Source organism: Rattus rattus, chromosome 8, assembly GCF_011064425.1.
Source record: "Rattus rattus isolate New Zealand chromosome 8, Rrattus_CSIRO_v1, whole genome shotgun sequence".
NCBI classification, from domain to species: Eukaryota; Metazoa; Chordata; class Mammalia; order Rodentia; family Muridae; genus Rattus; species Rattus rattus.
The window spans coordinates 115,189,680-115,211,647 of record NC_046161.1 but is presented as its reverse complement, the minus strand read 5'-3'; the positions used below and the strand labels follow the sequence as shown (position 1 = coordinate 115,211,647).

The 21,968-nt window shown below is 39.7% G+C and overlaps 1 protein-coding gene across 1 annotated transcript; it reads right to left on the bottom strand.

Moving 5' to 3' along the window:
* Positions 1–16,248: 16,248 nt before the first annotated feature.
* On the bottom strand, positions 16,249–21,477 carry LOC116908040 (C-C chemokine receptor type 5). The gene is made up of 2 exons (XM_032911314.1): positions 21,417–21,477; positions 16,249–18,659 (listed from the first exon to the last, which is right to left on the bottom strand). The coding sequence occupies exon 2, from the start codon at positions 18,646–18,648 to the stop codon at positions 17,584–17,586; it is 1,065 nt and encodes a 354-aa protein (XP_032767205.1). The 5' UTR covers positions 18,649–18,659; positions 21,417–21,477; the 3' UTR covers positions 16,249–17,583.
* Between the last annotated feature and the right edge of the window lie 491 nt (positions 21,478–21,968).

The window sequence follows — 21,968 nt, the reverse complement described above, 5'->3', positions numbered from 1 at the left end:
GTTAACCACCAAAATACCAAGCAAACCAATCAAAAAGTAAGTATAGAATAAACCAAGAATTTACAACAGAGGAATCTCAAATGGCTGAGAAACACCTAAAGAATGTTCAAAGTCCTTAGTGATCAGAGAAATGCAAATCAAAACAACCCTAAGATTTCACCATACACCAATCAGAGTGACTAAGATCAAAACCTCAAATGACACCACATGCTGGCGAGGATGTGGAGAAAGAGGAACACTCCTCCATTGCTAGTAGGATTGCAAACTGGTACAACCACTCTGGAAATCAGTCTGGAGAGTCCTCAGAAAATTGGAAGCAGTGCTGAAGACCCAGAAATACCACTCTTGGGAATATACCCAAAAGATACCTTACCATACCACAGGGGCACATGTTCTATTATGTTCATAGCGACCTTATTTGTGGTAGCCAGAAGCTGGAAACAACCCAGATGTCCCATGACAGAAGAATGGATACAGAAAATGTGGTTCATTTACACAACAGAATACTACTCAGCTATTAAGAATGAGGACATCCTGAGTTTTTTAGGCAAACGGGTGGAACTAGAAAATATCCTGGGTGAAGTAACTCAGATCCAAAAGTATATGCATGGTATGTACTCACTAATAAGTGGATATTGGCCAAAAAAGAGCACAGAATACCCAAGATACAGTCCACAGAACTCAAAAAGGTCAACAAGATGAAAGGCCCAAGTGAGGACGCTTCAGTCCCACTTGGTAGGGAGAAGAAAGCAATCACAAGAGAAGAGGGAGGGAGGGACCTGGGAGGGAAAGGGGATGGGGTGGTGTGGTGTGGGAAGAGGGAAATATGATCTGGTATTGGGTGGAGAAAAGGACTGAAGCCCTGAGGGCCAGTGGAAAGAATGGAAACAGGTGACCTTGGGAGGTAGGAGATTGGGGGAACCCTCCTTAATGTACCAGAGACCTGGAGGTGAGAGACTCTCAGGACTCAAAGGGAGGGACCTTAGATAAAATGCCCTACAGTGGGGAGAAGGAACTTGTAGAACCCACCTCCAGCAGAAAGACAGGGCATCAAGTGAGAGATGGGGTTCCATCCTGGAGTCAAAACTCTGACCCATAATTGTTCCTGTCTGAAAGAACTGCGGGGATGGAAACAGAGAGGAGTTTGAGGTAAAGGAGGTGCAGTGACAGGCCCAAAGTGAGATCCAGCTCAAGAGGAGGCCCCAAGGCCTGACACTATTACTGAGGCTATGAAGAGCTCACAAAAAGGGACCTATCATGACTGCCCTCTGAAAAAGATACAATAAGTAGATGAAAGAGTCAGATGCAGATATTTGCACCCAACCAATGAACAGAAGCTGCTGACCCCTGTGGTTGAATTAGGGAAAAGCTGGAAGAAGCCGAGGAGGAGGGTGACCCTGTAGGAGGACCAGCAGTCTCAATTAACCTGGACCCCTGAGATCTCTCAGACACTGATCACTAACCAGGCAGCATACACCAGCTGAGATGAGGCCCCCAACGCATATACAGCAGAGGACTGTTGGGTCTGGGTTCAGTCAGAGAAGATGCACCTAATGCCCCAGGGAGTGGGGAGGTCTAGTAGGATGGGGGTGGCAACATCCTTGTGGAGACAGGGGAGTGGGGAGGAGGTATGGGATGTGGAACAGTAGGAAGGTGGACCAGGAGGGGAATAAAATCTGGAGTGTATAAAAAAGATTAAATAAAAAGAAGGAATATATAAAAAATAAAAATAAAAGGAGGCGGTCATGTTTGAAAGACATGTCTAATTGAGGGGCAGACAAAGTAACAAATCAGAGAAAGATTTGACAGAATGAGTCAGAGATAGGATACATCCAACTATAATAAGAACAGACAGGAAGAGAGGCCACTTAAGAGGGCAGTGCAAAACAGATAGGGGAGGGAGGGGGGAGGAGGGGGAAAGAAGGGGGGAGGCAATTTCCCTAGGACAGTTTTACAGAGAAATGTTGCTGGTGGAGACAGAATGAGCCAGAGGCCAGAGGATGAGAAGGAGGCAGAAGATTAGAACAGATTGCCAGAGTTAGTTTGAGGCCAAGCAGAGCAATTCAGTCAGAAACTGAGAGAAGCCAGTTTGAAGCAGTCACTTGGAGAAGAGTTTGGTGTCAGAACTGCTGAGTTGAACCAGACAGCCAGAGTTCAGAAAGAACTAGAAACAGTGAAGCTATTCAGCAGAAAGCCTCTGAGATGACATCTGGTTAATAAAATTAAACTTTTACACATTCCTTTGAGAGGGAAATCTTGTGTACTTACCATACTTTGTTTTCCCTAGTGATTAGTGGGCACAAGGACCTTTGTTCTCCCAGTGTTCCAATACTCTTCATTCTTAAAGAATCCACTTAGCGTTCTGAGGTTGTTTTCATGTTTATACATAATTTCCATTGGAAATCCACTTATTTTTCTACAGATATACTTTTATTTATACTTTGTGTAAGAGATTTAACCCAACCTCCATGCATATACAAACTAAGAAGTGTCAGAAGCCATATGGCAAGTGAGTTTTCTCAAGATGGCCCAATGTTTTCCAAGGCTGTGATGGGTGTGTTCTGAGATGCAGGGTCCTCAGGAACTTTATCCTAGTGTTGCTTCTTGTTGCTGATAGTCCTTTCTTGCCACTATTACATAGCCTAATGATTGGTGAGCATCAGCCCACCCTATTGAGCAGATTTCCTGCAGAATCAATATGAAGATGTACTTTCATGTAGTAATGCTATGTAGATGAGGTGCTGATTTCAAATTCCTGATAATGATTTTTTAGAACTCATAAACTGATACAAGCAATCTCAAGTATCCTTTAGAATCAAAGCTGCAAACAGAACTCTGTAAACCATCATGTGTCACAGGCTAAATGCACTAGGAAAAGAAAGAAAGCTTTGAACAAATTTACAATCAAGGAAACATTCCTTCTAGGTCAGGAATAAGGCCACTATCTGGTAACTAAAGGTCAAAACCTGGGAATGAGTAAGTTACTGTAGACACAAAGAAAGCTTTGAACAAATTTACAATCAAGGAAACATTCCTTCTAGGTCAGGAATAAGGCCACTATCTGGTAACTAAAGGTCAAAACCTGGGAATGAGTAAGTTACTGTAGACACAAAGACAGAAAATAAATGATGGATAGGTCTATCTATACAAGACTTCAAAATAATAAGCCACAAGGCAGATGGTTTGTTTCTTGACAAAACCATGCTAACATGACATAAAATTATTGCTTTAAACTTACAATGAACTTGTGGAGCCAGTAAAAGATAATGAATGGTTAGTCTTAATGAAAACACATGTAAACAATTGTGCTGTAACTTGGTGACCTTACGCCTTAAAAGAAACAAAACAAATCAAAACAAAACAAACAAACAAACAAACAAACAAAAAACCCTGAACCTCGCTGTTCCCGGCCCACGGCTCCCTGCTCCCAAACCCCGTGGAAGAGAGAGCTCAACCCCCAGACAAGTGGGCATTCCTGAGACTTCAGGGCAGGAGAAACCACCAGTACTGCCCACTCCTGTCCACATCCCTGGCCCAAGAGGAAACTGTATAGGGCTTCTGGGAACAGGAAGATAGGGGCACTCAACACTGAGGTCCAGACACCGCTCAGACCTTTCAAACAGCTCCCTGCACCCAAATCCCATTGGAGGGAGAGCTAGACCTTCAGAGGGGCAGACACACCTGGGAAGCCAGAAGAGACTACTCTCTGCCCACATTTCTGACTCTAGAGGAAAACGCCTAGCATCATCTGAGCCTTCTGTGCACAGGGTCATGAGCGAAGGTGGGGCAGAACCTTCTGGTTGCTGCCATCATGGAGAGCTGAAACCTGGCATTGAGAAGCAACTCCAGGCCTGAGACCAGAGATAAGATCAACTTTTCTGCTCTAAGTGACCTGCCTGGTAGACTCAGTACACAGGCCCACAGGAACACGTGAAGACCAGTAGACAGGAACGACTACACGCCTGAAAGCAGAACACTCTGTTCCCATAACTGGCTGAAAGAGAACAGGAAAACAGGTCTACAGCACTCCTGACACAGAGGAATGTAGGAAGGTCTAACCACTGTCAGAAATAGCAGAACAAGGTAACACCAGAGACAACGTGATGGCAAGAGGCAAGCGCAGGAACCCAAGACTACATGGCATCATCAGAGCCCAATTCTCCCACCAAAGCAAACACTGAATATCCAAACACACCAGAAAAGCAAGATCTAGATTTAAAATCACATTTGATCATGATGATGGAGGACTTCAAGAAAGACATAAAGAACTCCCTTAGAGAAATGCAGGAAAACACAAATAAACAAGCAGAAGCCTATAGAGAGGAAATGCAAAAAAATCCCTGAAAGAATTACAGGAAAACACAATCAAACAGGTGAAGGAATTAAAAATGGAAGTAGAAGCAATAAAGAAAGCACAAAAGGAGACAACCCTGGATATAGAAAACCAAAGGAAGAGACAAGGAGCCGTAGATACAAGCATCACCAACAGAATGTAAGAGATAGAAGAGTAAATCTCAGGAGCAGAAGATTCCATAGAAATCATTGACAACTGTCAAAGATGATGTAAAACAGAAAAAGCTACTAGCCCAAAACATATAGGAAATTCAGGACACAATGAGAAGATCAAACCTAAGGATAATAGGTATAGAAGAGTCCCAACTCAAAGGACCAGTAAATATCTTCAACAAAATCATAGAAGAAAACTTCCCTAACCTAAAGAAAGAGATGCCCATAAACATATAGGAAGCCTACAGAAGTCCAAATAAATTGGAGCAGAAAAGAAACACTTCCCATCATATAATAGTCAAAACATCAAATGCACAAAACAAATTAAACAAATTAAACAAAAGAATATTAAAATCAGTAAGGGAAAAAGGTCAAGTAACATATAAAGGCAGACCTATCAGAATTACACCAGACTTCTCACCAGAGGCTATGAAAGCCAGGAGATCCTGGACAGATGTCATACAGACCATAAGAGAACACAAATGCCAGCCCAGGTTACTGTATCCAGCAAAACTCTCAATTAACATAGATGGAGAAACCAAGATATTCCATGAAAAAACCAAATTTACACAATATCTTTCTACATATCCAGCCCTACAAAGGATAATAAATGGTAAAGTCCAACACAAGGAGGCAAGCTACATCCTAGACATAGCAAGAAACTAATTGTTTTGCAACAACAACAAAAAAAAAAAAGAGAGAGAGAAGACAAGCACAAACATAATCTTACATCCAAACACTAATATAACAGGAAGCAACAATCATTATTCCTTAATATCTCTCAACATCAGTGGACTCAATTCTCCCATAAAAAGACACAGATTAACAAACTGGATACACAATGAGGACCCTGCATTCTGCTGCCTACAGGAAACACACCTCAGAGAAAAAGACAGACACTACCTCAGAGTGAAAGGCTGGAAAACAATTTTCCAAGCAAATGGTCTGAAGAAGCAAGCTGGAGTAGCCATTCTAATATCGAATAAAATCGATTTTCAACTAAAAGTCATCAAAAAAGATAAGGAAGGACACTTCATATTCATGAAAGGAAAAATCCACCAAGATGAACTCTCAATCCTAAATATCTATGCTCCAAATACAAGGGCACCTACATACATAAAAGAAACCTTACTAAAGCTCAAAGCACACATTGCACCTCACACAATAATAGTAGGAGATTTCAACACCCCACTCTCATAAATGAACATATCGTGGAAACAGAAATTAAACAGAGACATAGACAGACTAAGAGAAGTCATGAACCAAAAGGACTTAACAGATATTTATAGAACATTCTATCCTAAAACAAAAGGATGTACCTTCTTCTCACCACCTCATGGTACTTTCTCCAAAATTGACCATATAATTGGTCATAAAACATGCCTCAACAGATACAGAAGCATAGAAATAATCCCATGCATCCTATCAGACCACCACAGGTTAAAGCTGGTCTTCAATAACAATAAGGAAAGAATGTTCACATGTACATGGAAGTTGAACAATGCTCTACTCAATGATAACCTGGTCAAGGAAGAAATAAAGAAAGAAATTAAAGACTTCTTAGATTTAATGAAAATGAAGGTACAACATACCCAAACTTATGGGATACAATGAAAGCTGTGCTAAGAAGAAAACTCATAGCTCTGAGTGCCTGCAGAAAGAAACAGGAGAGAGCATATGTCAGCAGCTTGACAGAACATCTAAAAGCTCTAGAACAAAAAGAAGCAAATACACCCAGGAGGAGTAGAAGGCAGGAAATAATCAAACTCAGAGCTGAAATTAACCAAGTAGAAACAAAAAGGACCATAGAAAGAATCAACAGAACCAAAAGCTTGTTCTTTGAGAAAATCAACAAGATAGATAAACCCTTAGCTAGACTAACGAGAGGACACAGAGAGTGTGTCCAAATTAACAAAATCAGAAATGAAAAGGGAGACATGACAACAGAGCCAGAGGAAATTCAAAAAATCATCAGGTCCCATTACAAAAGCCTATATTCAACAAAACTTGAAAATCTGCAGGAAATGGACAATTTTCTAGACAGTTACCAGGTACCAAAGTTAAATCGAGAACAAATAAACCAGTTAAACAACCCCATAACTCCTAAAGAAATAGAAGCAGCTATTAAAGGTCTCCCAACCAAAGAGAGCCCAGTCGAGATGGGTTCAGTGCAGAATTCTATCAGACCTTCATAGAAGACCTCATACCAATACTATCCAAACTATTCCACAAAATTGAAACAGATGGAGTGCTACCGAATTCCTTCTATGAAGCCACAATTACTCTTATACCTAAACCACACAAAGACCCAACAAAGAAAGAGACCTTCAGACCAATTTCCCTTATGAATATCGATGCAAAGATACTCAATAAAATTCTTGCAAACCGAATCCAAGAGCACATCAAAACAATCATCCATCATGGTCAATAGGCTTCATTCCAGCCATGCAGGGATGGTTTAATATACAGAAAACCATCAATGTAACCCACTATATAAACAAACTGAAAGATAAAAACCACATGATCATTTCATTAGATGCTGAGAAAGCATTTGACAAAATTCAACACCCCTCATGATAAAAGTCCTGGAAAGAACAGGAATTCAAGACCCATACCTAAACATACTAAAATCCATATACAGCAAACCAGTTGCTAACATTAAACTAAATGGAGAGAAACTTGAAGCAATCCCACTAAAATCCGGGACTAGACAAGGCTGCCCACTCTCTCCTTACTTATTCAATATAGTTCTAGAAGTCCTAGCCAGAACAATCAGACAACAAAAGGAGGTCAAAGTGATACAGATTGGAAAGGAAGAAGTCAAAATATCACTATTTGCAGACGATACGATTGTATACTTAAGTGATCCCAAAAGTTCCACTAGAGAACTACTAAACCTGATGAGCACCTTCAGCAAAGTGTCTGAGTATAAAATTAACTCAAATAAATCAGTAGCCTTCCTCTACACAGAAGAGAAACAAGCCATGAAAGAAATTAGGGAAATGACACCCTTTATAATAGTCCCAAATGACATAAAATACCTTGGTGTGACTTTAACCAAGCAAGTGAAATATCTGTATGATAAGAACTTCAAGCCTCTGAAGAAAGAAATTGAAGAAGATTTCAGAAGATGGAAAGACCTCACAAGCTCATGGATTGGCAGGATTAATATAGTAAAAATGGCCATTTTACCAAAAGTAATCTACAGATTCAATGCAATTCCCATCAAAATTCCTACCCAATTCTTTATAGAGTCAGACAGAACAATTTGCAAATTCATGTGGAATAACAAAAAACTCAAGATAGCTAAAACTATCCTCAAAAATAAAAAGACTTCTGGGGGGATCACTATCCCTGAACTCAAGCAGTATTACAGAGCAATAGTGATAAAAACTGCATGGTATTGGTACAGAGACAGACAGACCAGTGGAATAGAATTGAAGACCCAGAATTGAACCCACATACCTTTGGTCACTTGATTTTTGACAAAGGAACCAAAACCATCCAATGGAAAAAAGATAGCATTTTCAGCAAATGGTGCTGGTTCAACTGGAGGTCAGCATGTAGAAGAATGCAGATCAATCCATGCTTATTACCCTGTACAAAGCTTAAGTCCTAGTAAAACCAGATACACTCAAACTAATAGAAGAAAAAGTAGGGAAGAATCTCGAATACACGGGCACTGGAAAAAATTTCCTGAACAAAACACCAATGGCTTATGCTCTAAGATCAAGAATCGACAAATGGGATCTCAGAAAACTGCAAAGCTTCTGTAAGGCAAAGGACACTGTTGTTAGGACAAAACGGCAACCAAGAGATTGGGAAAAGATCTTTACCAATCCTACAACTGATAGAGGGCTCATATCCAAAATATACAAAGAACTCACAAAGTTAGACTGCAGGGAGACAAATAGCCCTAATAAAAAATGGGGTTCAGAGCTAAACAAAGAATTCACAGCTGAGGAATGCTGAATGACTGAGAAACACTTAAAGAAATGTTCAACATCTTTAGTCATAAGGGAAATTCAAATCCAAACAACCCTGAGATTCCACCTCACACCAGTGAGAATGGCTGAGATCAAAAACTCAGGTGACAGCAGATGCTGGCGAGGATGCGGAGAAAGAGGAACACTCCTCCATTGTTGGTGGGATTGCAGACTGGTACAACCATTCTGGAAATCAGTCTGAGGTTCCTCAGAAAATTGGACATTGCACTACCTGAGGATCCAGCTATACCTCTCTTGGGCATATACCCAAAAGATGCCCCAACATATAAAAAAGACACGTGCTCCACTATGTTCATAGCAGCCTTATTTATAACAGCCAGAAGCTGGAAAGAACCCAGGTGCCCTTCAACAGAGGAATGGATACAGAAAATGTGGTACATCTACACAATGGAATATTACTCAGCTATCAAAAACAATGACTTTATGAAATTCATAGGTATATGGATGGAACTGGAAAATATCATCCTGAGCGAGGTAACCCAATCACAGAAAAACACACATGGTATGCACTCATTGATAAGTGGATATTAGCCCAAATGCTCAAATTACCCAAGATGGACAGAATACATGAAACTCAAGAAGGATGACCAAAATGCAGATATTTCACTCCTTTTTAAAAAGGGGAACAAGAATACCCTTGGGAGGGGATAGTGAGGCAAAGTTTGGAACAGAGGCAGAAGGAACACCCATTCAGAGCCTGCCCCATATGTGGCCCATACATATACAGTCACCAAACTAGATAAGATGGATGAAGCAAAGAAGTGCAGGCTGACAGGAACCAGATGTAGATCTCTCCTGAGAGACACAGCCAGAATACGGCAAATACATAGGCAAATACCAGCAGCAAACCACTGAACTGAGAACGGGACTCCAGTTGAAAGAATCAGAGAAAGGACTGGAAGAGCTTGAAGGGGCTCAAGACCCCATATGAACAACAATGCCAACCAACCAGAGCTTCCAGGGACTAAGTCGCTACTCAAAGACTATACATGGACTGACCCTGGGCTCCAGCCTCATAGGTAGCAATGAATATCCTAGTAAGAGCACCAGTGGAAGGGAAAGCCCTTGGTCCTGCCAAGACTGAACCCCCAGTGACCGTGATTGTTGGGGGGGGGAGGGTGGTAATGGGGGGAAGATGGGGAGGGGAACACCCATATAGAAGGGGAGAGGGAGGGGTTAGGGGGATGTTGGCCTGGAAACCGGGAAAGGGAATAACAATCGAAATGTAAATAAGAAATACCGGAATTAATAAAGATGGAGTGGGAAAAAAACCAAACAAATAAAACCCGTGTAGTAAATTATCCTGCGAATGTATGAAAACTAAGAGCAACTACAATAAAGCAGTGATTTAGCCCTTCTCTGCTTGGTCCAGTATATGTGTGCCTTTCTTTCCTTCCTTCTTTTCTTTTCTTTTCTTTTCTTTTCTTTTCTTTTCTTTTCTTTTCTTTTCTTTTCTTTTCTTTTCTGTTTTCTCTCTGGCTCATGAAGAGTTATCAAACCCCAAGCCTCTTGCCTGGCTAGCCAGAGGCCTGAGTCACAGAGAAAAGAACTAAAGTAATTAAGTTTTTTTCCCCCTGATGCTATCAGGAGGAGTTAAATTGTCAGAAGCCAGTGGCTTTTGGCCATAGAACAGCAAAGAGTTAAAAAAAGAGTTAAATTGCCAAAGGTAAGTAACTTTTTGCCATAGAATCACCAATGCCACTCCTGCTGCCTTTTTCAGGGAACTGTGATGCTAGGCTGTACTCCAGTAGTCTTGTGCTCCCATGAAGTAGGTATACCTTGTCAGTTAGGATACAGGCTACGTATGCTCATCAGATCCACTTATGCCACTAAGGCAGCTGAGGAGAGGGGAATTCTGGGCCTTGGAGTAACTAATGAAGAAAGGCAATGGACATGGCACGAAGACACTTGTGTAGCTTAAAATAAGGTGTCTGGAGACAGTCTGAGTCTCTTGTGGTCAAGCAAAAAAAGTCAATGAGTATAAAACCAACCACAGAAATTAGCCAGAGTCTGTGTAAGTCTCCTCCTTTTGGAAAGCCCTCTTTCATGTGGCTACAGTTAGCTAAAAACTCTGTAACAGTTTTCAATCATGTTTCTGTGCATACTGTGGATTTAATAAGTTTTTATAATGGAGTAGTGTGATTTATCTTGTCCATCATCTTGATTGGATTGAGAAGTACCTAGAAGATCATAATAAAGCCCTCATCTAGGTAAGTTTGTGAAGGTGTTTATAGAGAGACTTATCTAAAGGGGGACAATCTGTCCTGAAAGTAGTTAGCACCATTGCACAGGTTAGAAGCCTGGATGGAATAAAAGGGGGAAAAAGAAAAACAACCAAAGAAGCCATGTTTTCTATGCTTTCTGGCCACCATTGTGTTAGCTATTCTGCTCTACTATTATCTTTCTGCCATGATGGACTAACTTCTGAAACTATGAGCCAAAACAAATCTTTCTTCCTTAAAGTTGTTTTGTTCGGGGATTTTGTAAGAGTGATAAAAACTATTACAAAATGAATTGTTGTATATATTGCAGAATGCTAAATGGCATCCTTGACTTCACCTGTGAGGTCCTGTTAGTAAAAATTCTCTCAGTTCAGTCACCAAAATGTATCTAGAAACTGCTGGATATCCCGAAGGTATTAACATCTTCTCATTGAGAATAACTGCTCTAGGAGAAACAACAGTGGATTAAATAAGGAAGAAATAATATTAGAGAGCGCAGAACAAAAAAATTCTACATATTTTGAATATGCCCCAAAACTGTGGAATTAGATACTAATATTGGATTCTAAAGCATATGTCGTTTGCGCAGTTATAACTGTAGATGTTGGAACCCTCACTCTTAAGGCTCATGTTCTCATTGAGCTACGCCATAAGACAGTTTACACAGTCATTTAGTGTCTTATGTGCTTTATGTGCTTCCAGTTAAAAAGGAAATAGACAGTCTCAGAAAACTTCTACAAGGATGCAAATATCTACAAGGATGTCTGTGAACTAGGTGACACTATGTTAAGGTCTTACCAAGCAATAACTTATTTATCCCTTACTCAAAACTATGAGACAGATATTATTATACTCAAGAAAGCCAAGGTTTAAGAATAGTATACTTCCATAGTAGCTCAATACCCTAATGACCAAACACAACTTAAACTATACCATTTATATGCACACCAGACTTGGAATATTCAATATAATTCTGGTCACATTAAAATTAAGTACAATTTATAATCCATATTAGCCACATTCTACAATCATATAATATGTTATCATATTAGAAGATACAGAAAGAAAGCATGACATCAGGGAAATTCTATTCGGCAGCCTGGTCTAGACATTTTCTATCCAAAACATCCCTGTCAGCTGATATTAGTAGTCTTCAAATTATTAAAAGGAACCAAAGGCTATAAGAACTCAGATTACTTCCTAAGCTCCCATTGCCTCAAGATGATATTTAGGCCAATATGACTTTTAAGTTCTTACCTTCTGAGCCCAGAGTTTGGTCTTTACCATGTAGAAAAGACTGAGTTGTCCAATCAACAGATGATTGATTTGATTATATATTGAGAAAACATTATAACTTCTTTATAGGATATTTTTGAGTAATCTAAGATAATGGAAGTAAATGTAAGTAGAAAAAAATCTGGAGTAAATATAGACTATCCTGAAGCATTTCCACTATGTTTTTATCTTTAAACTTGGTTGCATTACGTTCAGCGATACTTAGTTTCACAAAGGGACATTGTCTTGACTCAAAACAAAAAGAGCAACTTACATCTGCTTTTCAGAAATACCCTTCACAGGGTTGTTTTGTGTGTAGCAAAACATGTTCAGAGGGTGGCGCTGTAGATAAGCCCATAGATTCTTTAGGGGTGAGGGCTGGCTGGCTTTAAGGCACTAGGGATGATCCTTTGAAAGTCATAGCTTGCCCCTGCTTCTGGACTTTGCTTTCTGATCTTCTGTAACATGAACAGTCTCTGGTGTACATACCCATGTACTTTGATACAATGTTATGACTTCCCCATAGTGAACTAAAAATACGAGCCAAAGTAAACTTCTCCTACCTTCAGTTGTTTTAGCTGAGTACCATGGTCACAGAGATACAAAAGTAACTAATACAAGCCCCGCTTTGTTTCATGTGTATGTGTGCATACATTTAAATTAGGAGCCAGCCCATCTAAGGGTTACTGTCTTAGTGCTAACTTTTCAATCTTTTCAGAGTTAATATTGCCTGACCAGGTTATGATCTCCTTCACGTCCCCAACCCTCACACTCTTGATGACAATGCTCAGACTCCAGCCATCATACCCAGTGTGACAGACTTCAACCCAGTCTTCACTCCCAGTGTCTCAAACTTGGCTGTTTGGAGAACCACCTGGGGAGTCTCTAAGAGTTAGAAACACAGGCACATGTGGGTGGATTAAACAGAATTGTTTGGTGTAGAATTGGAGTGGGACTTAGTGTTAAAACTCCTTATGTCATTTCAAAGTAAAGCTAAGATTAAGCCAGGGCTAGGATATAGCCTTCATTAATTGTTAAGTCCAGCTCCCGAATTTATCTACACATAATTGTAGTTGGTATCAGACTCTCCCTACCTATTCACTCAATGGCTTATCACTGACTGCACACTGAGATTGGAAAATACTGCCATAACTTGCTGATTCTTGGGCCTTCTGAAACCCTCTTTCAGGGAATGGAGTAGACTCTGCTTTTCACCTACAGAGAGAGGCACCTGGACTGAGTGATCCTCAATAGACTTTCCTTTTTAAAGGTATATAGTCTTGTAAGAGTGTTTCATCCACGTGAAGTAATAATGGTAATGAAGAAAAGTGAATAAAAAGAATCAAAGAAACCACACGCATCTCAACTATATTGGAACACTGCAAACACTTGGGATATGTATGTTTAGAGTGGAATGCAAGGAGAGTTTGGGGCATTTCAAGCATGTAAAATACCTGCTTATAAATACCTGCAATTTCTGGAGCCTTTTCAAGGTCTGGGCTCCAGCATTCTACAGATCCACCTGAAACAGTTATTTCATTCAAAGTGTCAGCTTGTATCTTCAACTGATGTTCTTCCTGTTCTTTAGAAGCAGTGAGAAACAGCTGTGTGTCATCTACCCTGAGCTGCTCTGGATATGCCTCCGTCCATACTGGAATTAAAGACACAAACAGTAACAACTCCGTGAAACCGATGGTATGGTCCATGCTGGTTGCCAAACATCCTTGTTATTTGCGAGTTGGCCACTGGAGGGCGGTATAAAATCAATATAGCCTAGGCTATTCACAGTTTTGATAGCCTTCCCTTAGACTCAAGCAGGAAAAAGGGACATTTTTCTCTATATATGCTTTAAAACTCATTTTTGAGCCAGGCAATGGGGGTGCACGCCTTTAATCCCAGTAATTGGGAAGCAGAGGCAGGCGTATTTCTGAGTTTGAGGCCAACCTGATTTATAGAGGAAGTTCCAGAGCAGCCTGGGCTACACAGAGAAACTCTCAAAGCAGACCAAACAAACAAACCTCCCTATTTTAAAAACAAAATAAGCTCTTGAGGCATGACAGAATTATAATAACACAGAAATTATAATTCATCTAAATAGTAACAATATGGAGCCAAATGGGACATTAAAATACTTAGAAAATTATGAGATTCATATGATACCTCAAGCAGTTTTTCTTTGTGAATTCATCTAACACATGGGAAGGTAAGAAGGAGTGTGTATATCAGCCATAAAAAAGAAAGAAATGGACACTTTTTGTAGTGGTTGGCATTGATTGATTGCTTTACTGGATTTAGAATTACCTAGGATCCATATTTCTGGCTGTATCTATGAGGATGTTCCCAGAAGGGATTAGCAGAGAAGCGAAGACCCACTCTGAATATGGACAACATCATTCCATGGACTGGGAACTTGGACTGAATAAAAAGGAGGAAGAGAGCTGACACCAGCATTCAGTTCTTTGCTTCCTGGATGCAGATGTGACATGACCACCAAGCTCACACTCCTCACAGACAATAGAGTGTATTCCTCCAAACTACCAACAACAGTAAACTCTCCTGCCTTAAGCTGCCTTTGTCAGATATTTTGTCATAGCAACAAGATAAATTATTAGCACATTTCCCTTCATCCCCACAAAAGCTGGCTTTATCATAGCAGATAGAGGGCTGGCTTCCTTCCCCTGCTCTTTTCTCTCTTCTAAGCGTAACTGCTTTCCGCTCTTCTTTGACACTTTCTACCTTCAAATCTAAGAGATGGAAAGAAACCCTTTGAATCTGGTGAGAAGTTACTGAACTGCTCAGAGCCTGTTTTACTTCCTACTCATTTTTCTCTTCCATTAGGAGCATGAACAGCCCAAAATCTTTGCACAGCCTTTTTGGAAGCTGGGGCTGTAGCAGACTGAAAACCAACGTGTTCCAAACTCTCCTTGGAGCATCTATCCTCTCCCTGAACAAGAAATACATGCACAGAAATCCCAGTGTTATAGAATTGCCATTACTGAAATCATTAACACACGAGGGGGAGAGAGAGAGAGAGAGAGAGAGAAAGAGAGAGAGAGAGAGAGAGAGAGAGAGAGAGAGAGAAGAAAGAGAAACAAAGGCAATGCCCACCCTCCCTATCATGTGACTCCCACTCAAATGCCAGACTACAAAATTGCATATCTTTATTTTCAAACAGATTCTTCTGAAATAAATTTGTAAATATGTTAAAACTCTTTTGATTCAGAGTAAGCACAATTTAAAATTTACAATCTTTCAAGGCAATACTGCTCAGAAACTGCATGCTTAGACATAACATCTTTAACAGCAAAGTATTATGAAAATTTGTTTCAGGAGGAAAGCTAACTGTTAAAAATATTTTAAAGGAAATATCACCATCACCACTCATTTAATCTAAGAACTCTATATTTGAATAGAGAATTATGTGGGAGTGTTCTCCAAAACAACTATTTGCAAAATACTCTCATAATTTTATGTACTATTCACTAAATGTACACTCAATTGAAAAAATAAAATACAAAAAAGCACTTTTTATAAGACTCATTATCTTCAAAGAATTTATTACTTTCTATATGATAAACAATATAAAACTACAGCTAGGTATGTTCATATATACTTGTAATCTCAGTCTTGGGATGTAGGCAGGAGGATCATGAGCTGGATCCCAGGATGGAAAGAAGCAAACCTTCACTTCCTGCCGACAGTCACAGGACTCTGGTTTCAGAGTCGGAGCTTGAGAAAAACCAGTAGCACCTCTTGTTAGGCAAATACTTTAATCTTCCGGGAGATTTTAATACCTTTGTTTCTTCCCCTAGTCTTCACTATGAAGATCTTAACTTCTCTAAAACTCAAAACAATATCAACTGCAAAAACAACAAAAAATCCTAAAGCTCTCTGAAATGACTAAATTTAGCATTGTTTGTGTGGAGAAGCCATCTGAAAAGAGTGACTGAAGCCCTCACACTCAGCCTGGAACACAGAGGGCAGTGGTTATACTTTCATGGCTCTTGAAGTGCACAACAACTTGTTTCTAAAAGAAATCTCCCAGATTTGATGATTGCTAAATAAATAGAGAAAATTGACGTTCTTCTCTCATCTCTTGGAGACTCTGCTCAAGGTTATAAAGTTCTGGGTTCAAACTATGTAAACAGCCCTTATCTAGAAGCACAAGGGGTTCATATTACTCCTAGACTCAGGCTCATGATTCTTTTTTTTTTTTTTTCTTTTCTTTTTTTTTTTTCCGGAGCTGGGGACCGAACCCAGGGCCGTGCGCTTTCTAGGCAAGCGCTCTACCACTGAGCTAAGTCCCCAACCCCCAGGCTCATGATTCTTAATCCAGGTGTTTCACAGCCCCCTGGTGACCCTTCAGGATCAAAGCTGGTACGGTAGGATTTACATCTGAATGCAGGAACAAAATGACAGCCTGAGACATTATATTCAGGTTGCAAAATGAGACCATCTTCCTAGGACAAGCTCTTTCCTTTATTTTCACTTTGTATTTGTTGTTTCCTCAATGGTTATTCCAACCTAATTAAGCCTAGGGGTTCTTGTTCACCTTTAACTGCAATTTATCCCAAGTTCTGCTGACTCTATATTTTATGTGCAGAAGTGGTTCTTCCCTGTTAGCAATCAAGCACATCCGTGGACAGCTAGAATTGACTTCACAACAATCTACTTCTGTCTCCTTCTCCCAGTAAACCTCCCACATGAGACCTACATGCTGCATGATGTAATTTGTTCTTCTAACATTCTCCTCTGCCTAGCCCAGGTGACATGATTTCATCCTAACCTTATTACTGCTGACTTACTAGCCCTCAATGCTCACCATTGCCAGACTTTCTTAGCCATGAAACAAGCTTTGCACAAACCTGTCTAGGTGCTCCCCACCATGCACATAACTCTGAAGAAGCAATGCTGATATGATGCCTTAGGATTCGGCCTTGACCATTCTCTTCATGTCCTCTTCAACTAGTCACAGCTCTACCCTTGCTTCACTCATATAGCCATACCACCCAGAGAATGGCTTCCCTCTCATTTATTAACAAGGATCCAGTTCAAATCTCTTTTTATAAAGACTTGTTCCCAGCCTTCTCAGGCCACAGAGCACTTACTGATCATACAAGTCTATAAAGCAATTCATATAGCTTGGTTATCTATTCCCTAACTAGTCATGGTCTCATCCTTTCTTCTCGGGGCAAGACAAAGACCTGATTTAAGTAGCCTGAATTTTGCTTTGTATAGGGAAAAAGTGATGTTATTTTTGCTCAGATACTCAAGCTCTAAAAAAAAAAAAATCCCAATGCTCAGTATTTTTTAATAGTGAACTTTTGTGGCTAAAGAAGAGTTTGGCAATAATTGTAGTTAAATAGGAATGAAGCCAGAAATCACTGTCTCATCAATACATTCTCATTCACGTTTATAAAACTACTCAGCTTTCAAAGACCCAATCTATCTCAAATAAATATTAAAACAATGCATGTACCTTAGGCCCTCTATATTAATTTCTTTTCTAAAAGAACCATCTCTACCCTCAAGCTACATAAAAAAACTAAGTGATACACAAAACTCAACCTAGGTCATAAACCAGTAGAAACTTCCTGTTCTCCTGTGGACCGGGTATAGACTGAGCTTACACGATCAGGATTGACTTGCTGGAAAATTGAACAGTGTTTGCAGAAGCGTTTGACAATGTGTTTTCGGAAGAACACAGAGAGATAATTCCGGAACTTCTCCCCAACAAAGGCATAGATGACAGGGTTGAGGCAGCAGTGTGTCATCCCAAGAGTCTCTGTCGCCTGCATTGCCTGGTCTAGTCTATTAGAACTACTGCAATTATTCAGTCCAAAGTATTCCTGGAAGGTGGTCAGGAGGAGGACAATGTTGTAGGGAGTCCAGAAGAGAAAGTAGACAATCATGATGGCAAAGATGAGCCTTACAGCCCTGTGCCTCTTTTTCTCATTCCTACAGCGAAACAGGGTGTTGAGGATTCCTGAATAGCAGATGACCATGACAAGTAGGGGTAGGATCAGGCTCAAGATGACCATCTTTAATGTTTGAAAATGCTTCCAGAAATGATATTGAGTACGTGGAAAATGAGGACTGCATGTATAATGAGAACCTTCTTTTTGAGATCTCGTAAAGATTATTTCTGGGAGAGAGACAAACACAGCCACCACCCAAGTGACTACACTTGTTATTACCCCAAAGTTGACTGTTCTGGCTTTTATAGCAAACACAGCATGGACAATAGCCAAGTACCTATCAATTGTCAGGAGGATAATGAAGAAGATTCCACCAAAATACCCAATGTGATAGATCCCTGTGAATAATCTGCACATTATATTCCCAGAGACCCACTCATTTGCAGCATAGTGAGCCCAGAATGGGAGTGTGAGCAGGAAGAGCAGGTCAGAGATGGCCAGGTTGAACAGGTAGATATCAGTCATGCTCTTCAGCTTTTTGCAGCTTATCAGGATGAGGAAGACCATCATGTTACCCACAAAACCAAAGATGAATACCAGAGAGTAGAGTGGGGGCAGGAGCTGGGCTGCAAGTTGTTTCACATTGACTTTTTGGCAGGGTGCTGACATACTATAATCGATGTCATAGATATAGGTTGGAATCGACCCTTGAAAATCCATCCTGCAAGAGCCTATGAATAAATAAAAGACAACGCTTAATAAAGTTTAAAGCAGCTACTGGCCTAACACAATTTCAAATTGTTTTATAACTTAGTAGGTCTTTGAGGCATAGATTTTTACATTTAATTTCCCCATTATCAGATGAGTCAAATTCACCAAAGATGCATTTCATCAAATAAAATCTTGCTTTCCATATCAATGTGGGGTAAATTAACCTGTGAAACTGAGTCAGGTCCTATGTAATTCATGGGCTCCTTGAAGATGCTGTCCCTAGGCATTTATCTACACATGCTAGATTTCACACAAGTGCCAGAAAGAATGAGTAGTGGGTGCTAATTACTGTTCTAAGCTCCTTATGCATTTGCTAAATGCTTGAGTTAACTCTTTGAGACAGGCAATATACTGTTCATGTTTTTCTAGACAATCCCCCCTCCAAATACAGAGATAATAAAGAAGCTAATACAAAAACCACACCACCAGGAAGTAACTGGTTTTGAATTCAGACAGTATGAAACCTTAAATGACACGTGTTGTTTGTTACTCCTTGGTAACTAATAAGCATTTTTTTTCTTTTTTTGTAACATGGTTTGCCCTGAGCTTTCCAGAGCACTGGCTTTTTCTGTATGGAGAGCATTGACAGGGTGGGGGTCAAAACTTGGTTTTCCAAGAATAAATGTTGCTTAGTATAAATAATATTTACTCTCCTTGATTCTTCATTATTCTGGAGCCAGAAGCCATTGGTTTCAGAGAAATTAACACCTGTTGCTTAACAACAGGGAATTAAGTAAAAGATTTATTGCAAGTGCTCCCTTCACTGGCCGGCTGGTTAACTCTTTTTGAACCCAAGAGAAAAGGGAAAGGAAAGATGTCACTCTCACAGACACATATGCACTGGGTGAAGAGGAAAATGACTGCACGACTGACTACATTTGTATGGATGAGTGAATGGATAGATGGATAGGTGAGTGGGTGGGTGGCACAGATCCCCCCTCCAAACCAACCCCTCATCTTTATTTCTTTTCTCTGATCTTTTTGTAGACAAACATTCTTAAAAAGTTAACTCATAGATAAAATGTTACACAAAATGGGAGTTACAAAAGGTTGTTGATATAAGTTCAATGCAGCTTTTCATTCTATAAGTTCATTATAAGTTCGTAGTAACATTTCACATAGCCTTACCTTATCATAGTACAGACCTGTGGCTTCATCCTTCAACCTGACTGCTTTTTCCTTGAACACAAATTTGTCCCAAACCTATTTCTCTTTTTAGTGTAGTGATGAGAGCTTATTGTATTTCTTATTATGCAGTCTTCACCTACTATACTATTATGAGGAGCGGGCACATCCTATTCTTGATTTTAACTTTGTTACATCTTTCTAGAAAACAACTAAAACCATCTCTTAAACCTTTCTTCCTAAGATTATTTGAATCAAATCAGGAACTCTATACAATCATTAATTCATCTAAATGGTATTAATTAATTCATGAAATCTGACCAACAGGGTGGGTAGATGCCCACGAATTGTTAGGCTATGTGATAGTGATAAAAAAAAAAGGCATATCAGTTGCAAGAAGCAATCCTGAGGTGAAGGCTCTTTGGGACCTTGCCTCTCAGAGCTCACCCATCTTTGTTCATGCAAAAAGGTGAGCTGCCTCCATGAAGGTCACCTGTTAGCCTCCTTTCCTAGATGGCTCCTGACAGCAGTGCTTCTCTGTTGTCAGGATGAAACAGGCTAATGTCCAAATACTCTAACAGTGTCATAGAATATAGCCTCAGTAATTAAAGCAAATCATCCTCATTTTTTCTCTAAAGTTATATCTGCTTCCTGAGTTGCCACCATCAAGAGTTTGCATATAAGTAGAAGTGATGATCAAGTAAAAAATGACTCTTCCATTTTCATGGGTTAATATATTACATGATTTTCATTTTCCAGCCTGTACATCCAACTGGCTTGTCCTGTCTAAATTCTACTGCTTTGCTTGAAAATGTTCTCTACTTAATTCTCTAAAGCTCTTCCCATTTAGGTGGCTGAGAGAAGCACTCTGAAAAAAACAAAAACCAAACAAACAAACAAACAAACAAACAAAAAAAGAAAACCTAACCTTCAAGAATTAAGCCGGAACAAGAATTCTCTACTAAGTGTGCTATAGAAATTCTGATGTTTGTGATTTGATATGAACTTAGACAATTTTTAGGTTTCCCTATTTTCTTGGAGACAGGCAGAGCAAGGAGAAAAAGAGAGAACAAGAGAGCACAAGAGGGTTGGGGATTTAGCTTAGTGGTAGAGCGCTTGCCTAGCAAGTGCAAAGCCCTGGGTTCGGTCCCCAGCTCCGAAAAAAAGAAAAAAAAAAAAAGAGAGCACAAGAAACTTAGAGCTTCAATTACACACATGTTCAAGGATATACACATGACCCAGGGAGAGACTTCACCTCTTTTCAGCTGAAGATAATGATTATCCAACCAGATATCACCCAATATCATTGCTCTAGAAGCTATTTTTAAAAGGTAAGGACTCTGCTTGTTTGTTTTTTTTTTAATGGTCTCTTTCAAGTATTTCATCCAAAATCATGTTTTGTATATTTATTGGCATCACATACTGAAACATATCCTAAATTCTTACCTTTCCTTTATCTTAAAGATTATATTTTCAGATAATTCTGTGAGCACCTGGTGCTGACAGACGTCCCTTCAGGATTTCCTGTTCAAGTTTTTACTCATCACAGAAGCTGAGCTAACTAGCCAACAAAGGGCTGAGAAGTAACTTACCAGAGTTTCTTGTAGAGGGAACGGATGTCTCACCTTCTCTTGCTAGGAGAGCAGTACAAATCAAATATAAAGACAGTATCAAGCATAAAGTAAGAAACACAGTTTCTTTCAGAGAGGGTGGAGTTTAAGAGAAAAGTTATTACGTAGTGTTCAGGGTTGGGGGTGTCAGATTAGTTCTTCTTCTTCTTTTTTTTTACTTCAAAGTTGCATTTAAAGCAGAAAATGGAAGGCAGCTCTGGTCTGAAAGTTTTCTAAGGAGTTTCCCTCTTCAGACTCTTTTACTTATGTTCTCTGCTCATTCAACTACACAGTTTGTTAGAAATTAGAAAAAATTAAAGGTATTACTGACAGAAGAGAGCTTATTTCCATTAATTAAAGCCCAGGTTTGAATCAAGTGACAAGAGATAAATAATGCACACAATATCTCTGCTTCTCACTAGTAAATCCCAAATGGCAGGAGCATTTGTTCTTCTCATAGTTGCTCTTGATTAAAGTAAACTCCAGCCAATTTAAAGTGAGATAGGAGCTTTATTCCAGACATTAACCTTGTTC